This window comes from Crotalus tigris, unplaced genomic scaffold (genome assembly GCF_016545835.1).
Source record: "Crotalus tigris isolate CLP2741 ecotype Arizona unplaced genomic scaffold, ASM1654583v1 scf7180000017568.12009008, whole genome shotgun sequence".
NCBI lineage: Eukaryota > Metazoa > Chordata > Lepidosauria > Squamata > Viperidae > Crotalus > Crotalus tigris.
In genome coordinates, this window is record NW_024096478.1 from 2,855,181 (window position 1) to 2,868,381 (window position 13,201).

The 13,201-nt window shown below is 37.5% G+C and overlaps 1 protein-coding gene across 6 annotated transcripts in view; it reads right to left on the reverse strand.

The window, feature by feature from the left end:
* Positions 1 to 13,201, reverse strand: part of PPP2R2B (protein phosphatase 2 regulatory subunit Bbeta) — a 283,772-nt gene that overhangs the window by 91,370 nt on the left and 179,201 nt on the right. For all 6 annotated transcript variants that reach the window (XM_039351753.1, XM_039351762.1, XM_039351781.1 and 3 more), the window contains 2 exons: positions 5,402 to 5,499; positions 3,818 to 3,983 (listed from right to left, as the gene is read on the reverse strand). In XM_039351753.1, coding sequence (XP_039207687.1) covers positions 3,818 to 3,983; positions 5,402 to 5,499 — 264 coding nt within the window. The remainder of the gene's footprint in view (positions 1 to 3,817; positions 3,984 to 5,401; positions 5,500 to 13,201) is intronic.

Consider the following 13,201-nt stretch of genomic DNA (forward strand, 5'->3'; position numbering starts at 1 on the left):
AAAAACCCAACCAACTTGATAGCGATCACATAACACACTGACAAATGTCCTCCTCTCAGCTTCAATACATGACATCAATAATGGAATCCCACTGTGATCTGATTGGCTCATTGCCAAAACAAGATGACACCTGATTGGCTCTCTAAACACTGATGCTCATTGGCTACAATCAGATAAAGGAAAGCTACCTGATATCAACCTAAGCAAGTTGTGCTTCCTTTTTCTGGTTATTTGACTATAACTTTTCATAGAATACAGTACAGATAATTGAACATACTTTGTTGCTTGATTAAAACAAAAAAGAACAGTAAGAGACTCTCTCCAAACTAAGATAGTGCATGATCTTCAGTTTCTGTGGCATTCATGTCCTATTTACAGATTGTCTCATTATCACCTTAAAACAGAAAATAAATACTGAACATACAGATGAAGAAAAAGGGAAGTGTGGCCATTGAGTTGTATATATCCCTTGACGACTTCTTCTGTAGCCTTCCGGAGTCCTTCTGAAGCCCCCTCCAGTTATAACTGACATTTGATTTAAAAAAAAAATCATGGCCTGCTTTCTCCTTCCATCTCATTTCTGAAAATTTCAAATCATGTTTTGAAGTTGTAGACTGTAAATGCAGATCTGCGTGAACAAGAGTTCTGATTACAAAATGGGTGCTAAAACTGAGCACCCTGTATGTTGGATATGTCAAGCTAAATTAATTTTACTTTGGTCTAAGAGGAGGAAACAATTTAGACTGAAAGCCAGCACACACAATATTCCATAAAAGCAATTTTGAGTTACATGAGGTCTAACTGCTCTAGCCAAGCTTTGATGGCAACGTATTACACTACAAGTACAAAGGGTAGCAATGTATGCATGAAAAAGGAACCCAATCGTGCTGGCAATTTACTCAAAAGTCAGTTTCAACCCCAGTGATAAGAATAAAAACTGACATTTTATCATTGACTGTGAATCCATGTTAAATTCCACAATTGCCAGCTTGCCCGGCAGGTGAATATTTCCATTGGCTTCATCATTTTGCTGTCATTCTGTTTATTGTGTGCCACAAAGTCCTGTAGGAAAAAGAGCCTCAGGAACATGCGGCTTTTATTCTGAATAATGGTGTTTTCATTTCCCCCTCCTGGTGGGCATTCTATCAGCAGTTTGTCATTGTTCCCACAAGTTTTAAAGACAATCTTATTCATCTTCATTTCTCCTATCCCCGTTTTTTCACTTAAGGAAAAGCTGACTCCCATAGATTCCACTGTATTAACTTATCCTGATAAAAGTTAAATTTTCCCCTACTGTGTTTTTGGAAAAGAATATTAAAGAACATTTACTGATAGCAATAACATCTCAGCTATTTGGAGGTCTTCCCAGCATATGAAAACACTTTCTGGAACTGCAAACTAATTCTCCTATGAATTAAAAAAAAACTATTTAAAAACTCAATTAACAGAACATTAGGCTATATAATTAATCTTCATTGTGTTTCAGTGAGTCTTCTCCTCAAATGAGTTTAATAACTCTCAAGAATTTTATTACAATGATCAATAGGGTAAATTCTCCAACACAGAGTAAGTTGACGATGAAAGATAATTAGACCCCTTTCCTCTGTAGTAATTAAGTCACATTCATCTTAAAGCACCATCCATCCTGATAACAACACTGGATCCTAGTGACAGTTATGTGAACATAATCTAAGATAATGCTTAGGAAATGAAAACTGAAAGAAGACCTACACAGATACACAAAATAGGAGATATTTCTGCCATGGTCTTTCCAGCACAATCAAGAGATTAAAAAACCCTTACTAAGTTTTCAGTCACTGCATTAGGTATATTAAACCTGATACAATTTGAAGCTGAATCAAGACAAAATTAGAGTGTGCAAGTGATTTTCTTACATTAGAGCAGGGGTGTCAAACTCGCAATATCACATGATGTGTCGTGACGTATTGCGGCTTTTTTGCCATTGCCAGCAATGGCGTGAGCGCGGTTTGGCTATGATGCATCTGGCCCACGGGCCGGCAATTTGACATCCCTGCATTAGAGTTATCAAAGATAAATTGTCTCCAGTCACTGTCCTTGTAATAAATTGACCACAAGAAGGCTGAGAATAGGGAAGCCGGAAAGATTCATATTTAGAAACAAATTGATCAGCATTTTTCTGCTGTTGAAGATTTTTTTTCACCAGGTTATTGGCAAACCCGTGTTTTTCCATTTTACCCTATAATAAAACCACGCCCACATTTTAAAACCAAAATTATTTGTCTTATCTTACAGAGATCTCTATTGTTAATCAGACCCACTTTATTAAGTTTTTTTATTAGATGCTCAGTAGACAATGTAGAGTTTTTAGAGGAATCTGTGCAATTTAGTGACCATTAAAATTAACAAGATTCCTTGTTTTCAAATTGACAATGAAATGAATACATGTCACAAGATAACGCTAGAAGAAAACAAGGTAGAAGAGACGATGCTGGGATAGGAGTTATAAGATATCTTGTTAGGCAGTGGACAGCCTAGGACAATGTTTTTCAGCCTCATTAGCAACTTTTAAGATGTTTGGACTTCAATTCCCAGAATTGAAGCACCCACAATTCCAGGAGGCAAGCTATTCCACTGCTTAATAGTTCTCATGGTCAGGAAATTCCTCCTTATTTCCAGGTTGGATCTTCCTCTGACAAGCTATGGGTGCTATGGAAAATAAACTAATGCCCTCTTCCCTTTGGCAGCCCTTCAAGTATTGGAAGACTTCTATCAAATCTCTCTCAGCCTTCTCTTCATGGTTAAGTAAACATACCTAGTTCCTTCTGCTGTTCTTGAGAGAATTTAACCCCTAGACCCCTTATCATCTTCATTGCTCTTCTCTGCACTCTTTCTAGGGTTACAGCATGGTAACCAGAATTGTGGACACAGAGTTCTAAATGTGACCTCATCGGTGTAGGATAGAGCAGAACTATTACTACCTTTGATTCATCAATACTCCCGTGTTTCATTAATATGTGTGACCACAGAGCTGTATAAAGGCAGGAACTCAGTACAAATATAAAAAAAACCCTGACCATCTGTTGAGAAGTCCTCTTTACCCCCAAATACTGTATTTCTTAACTACAGATATTCTCCTGAGCTAGTATTTCAGACTGGGCTCAGACTGGACAATGCTTTAACTCCCTGACATTACTTCCTGACACAGAATCCTTTGCCCCATGCAACTGAAGTTGGTATTGCAACAACTTAAAAATCCCTAACTAAATCAGGATCTCCTGTAGTCCACTGCTCTTGGGAGAAGAAATACTTTATCTTCCAAAAGTAACACCTTCAGGCATGACGTAAATGTCAAATTAAGTAGCAAGAGCATGTATTCTTCCCTCTGAGCAGAACACCATGTTATGTGCAGGCAGTTTGAGAAATTTCAGCCTGCCAACTCAGTTCTCATCTACTACCCTGGCCTGGTGTTTTCCAGAAGAGTTGGGGCGATCTCTGATTCCAAGATTGTGGAATTACACTCAACATATCAGAAGGGGCGTTGATACCAGGCTGAGGAAGCTACCTGATGATATTGTTGTGAGGCTGTGTCTTTCTTTATTTTGTAAATGATCTGAGAAATACGCTTGGGGCATGTTAAGACATATTACAGACAGGAAGAGAGAAAATTCAACATTAGGGATATCTCCACCATAATTGCTCTTCTGTTGCTCTCTCTGGATCAAATAGAGCAATAAATACTTGTCCTGTAGAGAGATTACAAGCATGAATGATCACAACCTATCAAAGCAGGGTATTTTGGCTGGAAAGCAAAAAGGTACCTGTTGTTATAACATACCATTGGTGGAGAGAAGGAAATAGGCTGCATTCTGCTGTGGGAGCCATCGTATTTTATTGATCTTTTCCTCTATCTCTAAGCTCTTCAGGTAATCGAACTCAGGTTCATGGCTCTGGAATGTGCTGTAAACATTATATTCTCCCCTGCGATGGGGCTGATTTTTGCTCTGCGGGAGTGGGAAAGAAACATAAAGAGATTCTTAGACGTGCCAGAGCTAGCAAATTTTCAATTGATTCTTTTGTTCTCTGAAGATTGTTAAAAGAGAGGAAAAATGTCTGATTACGGTGACACATTGCAGTTTGGGTACCAAAGCAGAGCTATTTCTTGCACAATGCCTTCTCCTCCTGTGTCACTTTCTATGTTCACCAATGACAGGAAGCAGGAAAAGCATCTCTGTTTCATTTTGATTCAAGAATGCATCAAGGTCTCCCTATCACTCAACTTAAAGACAAATTGGCATGAAGCAACAATCACTCCCTTCAATGAACAAATCCAACTTGACTGGTGTGCAAAATTCTCTCCCACGGAAAGTACCCAGTTCTAATTTACAAACCAACCACACATTTAATATAATAAATAATTTCACACAGTAACGTAAACTTAAATATCTGGAATACAGTTTCTAATAAAAGTGTTGGGGGGGGGGGACCAATAAAAAATAATAAATGAAAGGACTGAAGAAGATATTAGCAAAATCCTTCTATATTTAGGCTAGTATTGGGCAATAAATGGAGGGGAATGGAAGATAATGTCACTAAAAACTTTCCATAATGTTTTTACTCTGTAGCCGTTCTTTCTTACTTTGCACTTTATATATGTTAAAGGCTTAAATAAATAACAGAGTAATAGAAATATAGCAGTAAAGTGAACCAAATGACTCATATCTGACTTTTTTTTTTTTCAAAGGAGTAAGAACATGGTATTGAAGAACTTCTGAATGATACTATCTGGCTATACTGAAATGAGAAATCTGGTTTGTATCTGCAGAGCAGTACTTAAGGTAGAACTAAAACTCACAGTTTCTCATTTTTAGTCTAGCACCTTAACCACTACACCAATCAAAATATAATATTTACTAATATGGAAAAAGGTTATTAAAATCTGCTTTATTTTATGTGTATATTTAGTTTTTCTTATATGTTTGCATAGATCCAGAGCATCATTCAGGAGCACAATGCAACCCATCAATAGACACTATAACAAAGCTTGGTATATCTTTATGTTACACCAGTTTAGGAAGAGTAGGGATCCTGCTAATTAAAAACAAACCAGACTTTAAAAGCATTACAACTAAATTCTCCTTGTATTTATGAGTTTCAGCAGCAGAATGAAATCCTCTGCCAGCAATCATTGTTCCAAGATGCAAAAGGATTCAAGAAAATCCAACATTTGTATGGTGTTCTTTAAGAAAGAAGCTGCCCAATTGATCTTAATGGCCCTTTTTTTTTTTTTTTTTTTTTTTTTTGCAATTTTCTGTGTGCTGCATAGAAGCAGGGTAAAGAGTGACACACAAAGATTAGGAAACAGCAGGAAACTTCTTTTAAAAGGATAAAAATGGGCATTTTTGAATTCACCAGCACTTACCTCCTGCTCACGTTGAAATATTACAACACGACCCCCCTTGTCCCCTGTCGCTAGTAATTCTCCTGTGTGGTTGAATTCTACTGTCGAGATAATGTCAGCTAAAAAGAAAGAGACAAAGGCAATTTAAGTTAACTGCAGACCAGCTTTGCACTGGCATCCCAGAACATCACTGCCTATACAGTTAAGAGGTAGAATGCTTGCTAAGCCTTTGCCTCCCTGGTATAATTTTTATGGAGCACTTAGATTTCCAATTACACTTGAATCTTGTTAAAGGGATTCATAAACATTATTACTGAAGAATTCAGCTAGTCCTTCGACTTATAACAGTTCATTTAGTGACTCTTCAAAGATATGACACTGAAAAAAGTGACGTATGACCATTTTTCACACTTATGACCCTTGCAGCATCCCCATGGTCACGTGATCAAAACTCAGACACATATCAGCTGACTCATATTTATAACGGTTGCAGTGTCCTGGGGGTCATGTGATCACCTTTTGTGACCTTCTGACAAGCGAAGTCAATGGGGAAGCCAGGTTCACTTTAACAACTACATCACTAACTTAACAACTGCAATGATTCACTTAACAACTGTGGCATGAATGGTCATAAAATGGGGCAAAACTCACTTAACAAATGTCTCACTTAGCAACATACATTTTGACCTCAATCATGGTCCTAAGTTGAGGACTACCTGTATTGTGGCTTTAAACTCCATTCAAACACTTTCAGTATGACACACACACACACACACACACACACACACACACACACACACACACACACACACCTTTCCCCGCTTGTGCTGATGGCACAAGGCCTATGGCCTTGGCAAAGGCCAAATAACTGATTGGAGGAAGACACTGATTGGCCAACAGCTTATTAACTGTTCTTCACTTAAAAAAGAAAAAAAAATCAAGGCAGTATATATTTCTAGTGTTAGAAAGAAACATGCCATCTTGGAATAATCATTTTGTTTGTTTTAAGATGCATAGGTTTAAGAGGATGAGTTGTGAATCTTTCTCACCTTAACTAATAATTACTGGAACAACTCAGGATCTAAAACAGCACCAGAGACTTGTATAATTATGTCACATAGGACAGAGTTCCCCAACGTTTCTGGCTTTGCAGACTGGCGGGGGGGGGGGGGAGAGAAAAGAAGGAAAAGTTCTGTGTGAGCAGCCGGCAAGCGCACATGCATGCATGCAGCTCTATTTTACATGTGGCATGCATGCACGCCTGCCGCTCACACAAATGGAGCATGCTTGCCCAATGCTCAAGCAAGTGGGGATGTGCGTGCATACACACGTGCTCACCAGCTGTGTCCATGGCCTGGTTGCAACCCCCTTGCGGCCCACATGATGGGGATCCCTGACATAGGAGACTTACAGTTTTGATTGGCAAGTGGAAGCCAAATTATCTTTTCTAGCTCTTGAATTGCAATTGACAGAAATGTGATTCCACAGAAAGGGTCAGCATCTCTCATAATAATAGATTAATTTGTTTCTACTACAAATTGACTAGTAAGATTCAGTAACTCTTCCAGCACATATCCTATTCCCTGCCTCAAATCCATGAAACAATACGAGATATTTCGTGACTCTTCTCATTTAGAGCATCAGGAAATAGCAACAGGTAACTAGAAACTTTGTAATATTAAACCCTTCTTTCTTTTCCCACTGTTTTCCATCAGTTGGATCCACTCCAATAGAATCGGCTTTCAAAAGATGCACTATCCTGCATAACTGACCTATTCATAACCACACACAGGACGTATACAGTATAGACATGCAATGTTTCAAATTAAATTCTATATTAATGGCACAATATGGACAGGAGCACATTACTTTTTTATTGCAACAGTGAACAAATAATCTCTCCTCTCTCTGGAGTAGCCTCTGGGTAGGTCTATCATTTTCCAGTGGGAAGAACATCATAGGTCAAAAGAAGAGTTGGCCTCATTAGGGACACTCTGATTTCGCAAAATAAATCACTTGAAGGACTAAAAGGAGTGCACGTTTGCCTTCCCTATTTGTCCTTCTCTCAATTCCTAATGCATTAATGTCCCCAATCTTAATGAAGGATAGACAAGAAAGCATCAGTCCTGGGAAAAAGTCCAGAACTGAGAAGAGAATGGAACTTGATGAAACAAAGGAAAAAAAATCCTTTAGATGGAAAAGAAAGGCCAAACAAAGAGGATTTTCCAGTTTTTGAATTATTACTGAAGTTCATATAAGCCATCTAGCTGCCCAATCTTCAAATAGTAAAGAAGTAGCACAATTACAAACACACTCATTCAGAAATTAAGTCTCATGGGTTATCTTGTATTTAAAGTTTCCCCAAATCCATGCACTCCATATTTTCTTATACAGTATTAACAGTTCAATGATGCTAATGCTGATTTTTTAAAATTATGTTTTTGGACAACTCATACCTAATACTTCTGTTTCCTATTTTCCCACACAGCAACAACCTGGTGAAGTTGGCTGAGCTGAAAGAGAGTGATTGGCCCAAAGTCAAAGAACTGGGTTTCATGCCTAAAGTGGGACTAAAACTCACTCTCCTAGTTTCTAATCCAGCAGGTTCACCACTACACAAAGTAGTCCCTCTTTTGCCACATTGCCCAGTCCTCAAATCAGTTCCTAGGTCATAGGTTCTAGAAATCCACATGGAGAGAAGTAAGCAGTGGGGTACCACAAGATCCATCTTAGGCCCAGTACTCTTCAATACCTTCATAAATGACTTAGATGAGGGAATTGAAGGGGAGCTCATCAAATTTGCAGATGACACCAAACTGACAGGAGTAGCCAACACCCCAGAAGACAAACTCAGGATCCAAAAAGATCTAGACAAACTTGAACAATGGGCCCTATCCAACAAAATGAGTTCCAATGTGGAGAAAAGCAAAATCTTACAGGAAAAACCAAAGGTATAAATACAGATTGGGCGAGACCTGGTTTAAAAACAGTAACTGTGAGATGGACCTTGGAGTCCTAGTGGACAATCACTTGACTATGAGCCAGCTGTGTGCAGCAGCAACCAAAAAAGCTAATACAATCAGAGGCATAGAATCAAGATCACACGAAATATTAGTACCGCTTTATAAAACCCTAGTAAGACCACACCTGGAATACTGCAGCCAATTTTGGGTCACCATATCACAAAAAAGTTGTTGAGAGTTTGGAAAAAATTCAGAGAAGAGCAACTAAGATGATCAAAGGCCTGGAGACTAAAACATATGAGGAATGGCTGCAGGACTTGGGTTTGGCTAGTCTAAAGAAAAGAAGAAATAGGGAGACATGATAGCAGTATTCCAGTATCTGGGGGGGGGGGGAGCTGCCATAAGGAAGAGGGACAAGAAACAATGGTTGGAAACTGATCAAAGAGAGAAGCAACCTGGTATTAAGGAGAAACTTCCTGACAGTGAGGACAATCAACAGTGACTTGCCTCCAGAAATCGTGGACGCTCCACTACTGGAGATTTTAAAGAAGAGACTAGACAATCACCTGTCTGAGATGGTATAGGTTCTCCTGCTTGAGCAGGGGGCTGGACTAGAAGACCTCCAAGGTCCCTTCCAGCTCTATTCTATTCTATTCTATTCTATTCTATTCTATTCTATTCTATTCTATTCTATTCTATTCTATTCTATTCTATTCTATTCTTATTATTATTTAGTACTGACTCATCTTTGCAACTTAAAATATAATGCAATATATTATACAACTAAAAGAAAAACAAAGACTCTGATGCAGAGAAATTACAAATAATGTGTTTTTAAAAAGCAGCATGGGAAAGGGTTTGCACTGCGTCAAGGTAAGCAGGAAACCTGCTGATGAGTAGTTTTATCAGAGCTATTGTTAGGGGGAAAAAAGTCAGAGGTTAATTTTACTGCAATTACTCCCTCTCTGCCTTCAGTGATTACATTCGAGTGCAGATTTCAGCAAACGCGAAGCATGACTGAGAAAGGACAGAGAAGGCTTCAGAGGTAGGAATACTGCTAACTACATTTTCTTTAAAAAACAACAACGAAGCTTTCACACATTCTGAACCTTTGGCATCCGTCTTCACTGTGAGAAGACTAGATCCAATGGTGTTACTTGTTTTAAATCCAGTATTTACATAAACTTTTCCAGTTTTTTTAGACGTTTTCAGTAGTGCTGCAGCTAAGAGAAGCATAAATATCGGAGTACTGTAACTTTCTATAGTCATGCCTAATAAAAAGACTTAGAAATGCAATCATAATCTTGAAATGAGATATGCATAACCTTTGGATGCCAGAAGGAACCAGAATGTGTGCATTTTTTGTGCGTTTGAAGTCATGGGCTGTTTTGGAGGTAAGACTAAACTATGATCTGTGTGAATAGCACAGCCTTGGTTGTACATGAATCCCTCTTCTTTTCTGCCTAAGATTGCTGCAAAAAAGAAGAAAACAGAAAGGTTTGATTTTGGATTTGATTGAACTAACACAATCCCTTCCATCCAAACTCAGATAACTGCAGCTATTCATACTATAGGAGTCATTATAGGCTTGGAAAGAATACTGGTTCTCAACATTAACTGCAATCCAACAATCATCATAATATGTGCTTGTTTGCACACTTACGTACTTGATAAATACAGTTGCTCATCTCACATTTACTCTAGCTGGCTTACAATAAAACAACTAAAATCCATAAAATACAAAAACCAAAATAAAAACACAGATATGTTTGTGTTTGTGTGTGTGTGTGTGTCTGTATGTAAATATGTATATACACACACACATATATAAAATGTAAGTAAGTATGCATTTAATTATTCTTGCCAGAGTTATATCTTAATTCAGAAAAGAATACCAATAAGCAAAACAATAAGATGCTATTTAATACAGTACCACTTCCTATGGTCACAAAAAAATTGTTTTACAAGGTGATTTTTCAGTTCAGCCATTGTATTTCATTCTAATTTCCCAAGCAAGTATTTTTCTTCCCAGCTGGTAGCTTGTGCTGCCTTATCATCAGAGGGCTATTTCCATAATGCTAGTGTAAAAACCTTTGCAATGCCGATTCTTATATGCAGCACATGGAGCTTTTCCCCCAGAATCTTGCTAATTCTCCAAATATAGAAGAGACAACACTACACAACCTTGTCATGTTCAAAGGCATAAGGCCTTTGTTTAAAGGAAGTGGTGACTGCTGTATGTTAGTAATGTTGCTGCATAATCAAAATGCATTTCAAACTCTACTTAAAAATAACCTTTACTGCTAAAGATATTTAAATTTTCATAATTGTGCATTTGTTAAGAAATGGACCTTACAGAAAGGGGCTATAATTAAAATACTGAAAATTACTGATCCCGTTTATCTTTTTCCAAAATATTGTCTCTATTAATATAGTATCTTACCACAGATATGGATTCCCTGCCACTTCATATTTATTTAGCACAATGTGTGAAATGGAATCATCGCATTGGGTTTGATTCCAATGCTGATTTATAGACCAGGAATTGGGGAAAATGATGCTCAGCACTATGAAGGTATTTCATATATATAAATGTGACACTACAAGGAAGAAAATCACATAGTGGCCAATTTGTGTCTTGGATGTTTACTTCTGCTTTCAAAAATACGGACAAGTAGAAAATGGAAAATTTCTCAGGGAGATGGTATGTTACAGATTTCTGTCTTCATACATGGTGATGCATTTCCTTGCAAGTTACAGCTTGGTTATGCCTAAGTTACACACTCTCTGATCCATGGCTCCATCCATTTTGTCTATATAAAGCCTGTCCTTTTTATATCCACTCTCCCACTCTCTGCTGTCTATAAGACAAATGAATAGTGAGCTCTATGCTGCTTCTTTCCTAACTATAGGTTGTTGTTTTTTTTACATTTTCTCCATGTTGTTCTAACTCAGTGTTCTCAATTTTGCCAACTCTGAGAAGTGTGGGCTTCAGTTTTCAGAATTCTCCCGCCAGCATTCAACATGCTGGCTGGGAAATTCTGTGAGTTAAAGTTCATACATGTTAAAGTTACCAAGGCTGAGATATACTGCCCTAATCTCACCAAATAAAAGTGTATTCTGGATCGCCATTATTTTTAAGGTTTTTTGTTCATTCAAAGTTAAAGAAAATGAAATTGGTATATTTTAGTCACTTAACTCTACATCAAAAAGATTACTGGAATAGCTTATTCTCTAGTTTAATTTGCAATAGTTTAAAATTAACTTCATTGAAATCAGCTACACAGCTGTTTAAATACAGCCATGGCACATGCAGCCCATTTAGACAGTATTTGTGAAAGCATCATTATTACCATACAGCCAGCCAATCAGAATTTAATTGAAACATGAACATTAGCCCCAGGATACAAATGGAAAAAACAACATCAAGTTCTATAAAATGGATTATCTACTTTCACAGGATTGGAGAAACAAGTATTGGAGAACTCATATTTTATGGGAAATCAAATATATACTGACTATCTGGATGTAAGTCAGTACATAAACTGTAAACAACCCACATAAACTGTAAAAATTCAGTCTCATTTCACAAAGTGTATTTCATGTAATTGCTCTGGGACTTAATGGCCAACATAACGGTGACAAATCTGACAATTTTGTAAGCATTTGCTAATTGACATCAATGTACAATGTAGAAGAGCTTCAGAAGTAACTCAAACTAATGTGATAGTAGTCTTGCTTTCTTTTTCTGATTTTCTGTTGTTGTTTTTAAAAGTTTACCTTGTTTTATTGTGAGCCACCCAGAGTTAGTCTGAAATCAGGAGGTCTAAATTGACACTGACATGGAATAGAATTTTAAATTATAGAAAAGCAAATTCCACTTAAGAAAAATATCTTACACTAAGGGAGTTTAGACAGCCAGTTTGGTATAGTGGTTAAAGGCCTCAGGTTAGAAACCAAGAGACCACGTATGTGTGTAGGGATGTGTTCTATCACTGCACAAACAGAAAGAAGGGAAGACACCAATTTGGCTAATCGTATTCTTTTTAATCCATATTTTTTCTTGCTATATTGCTAAAAAAAATGAAAGGATGAGATCAAAGTACCACTTTGGATGGGAAATTCTTGGTTGTTCATTGACTTCCTTCCTTGGTTAGCTTGGACGATGCTCTCATTTCTTCCAAATGATGGGTTACATGTGATTAAAATCCATGTCAGCTCTTACTGAGATATTGCTGCTTTTCAGATTTGCTTTTGACATTCTTGAACATTATAATCTGAACCTGCTTGTTGCCTGCTACTTCAAGCAACCTCATTTAAAAGCTAGTACGCTATAATATTAATTTGGATTTGTACGCAATCAACATTTGAATGATGTACAATTACTAACTTCATTCAAAGGACTCCAGCAGCATATTGGTAGAAACAGCAGGAGGACGGATAAGAAATCTTGCCTTTTACTTGCTTTCCTGTATCTTGGGTGCCTCCCTTCAATAAAAGCAATTCCACAAAAACAGTTTCCATGGTGACCCTTCATTTTCCAAGTGGCAGATGATATGACTCTGTAGTTTTCTCCTTTCTGAAATGCATTTATGTTCCTTATTGCTCTCAGGCTAAGTATTCTGAAGACTGGATTTGATTTCTTTGAGCAATAGGTTAGAATTCGGGGGGGGGGGGACGGGACCTAAATATAGTCATAAAGCTCAGCATTATTTTAAAACATAATTGTTAATGTGTTCCACCCACAGAATGACCTGTTGGACAGCAAGTGGGTGGGACAATACTGAATTCTCAGGAACGTCTTCACTCCAGGGGGGAAATATAATTTTTTGTTAGCTGCAAAAAGAAAAAAAAAAGC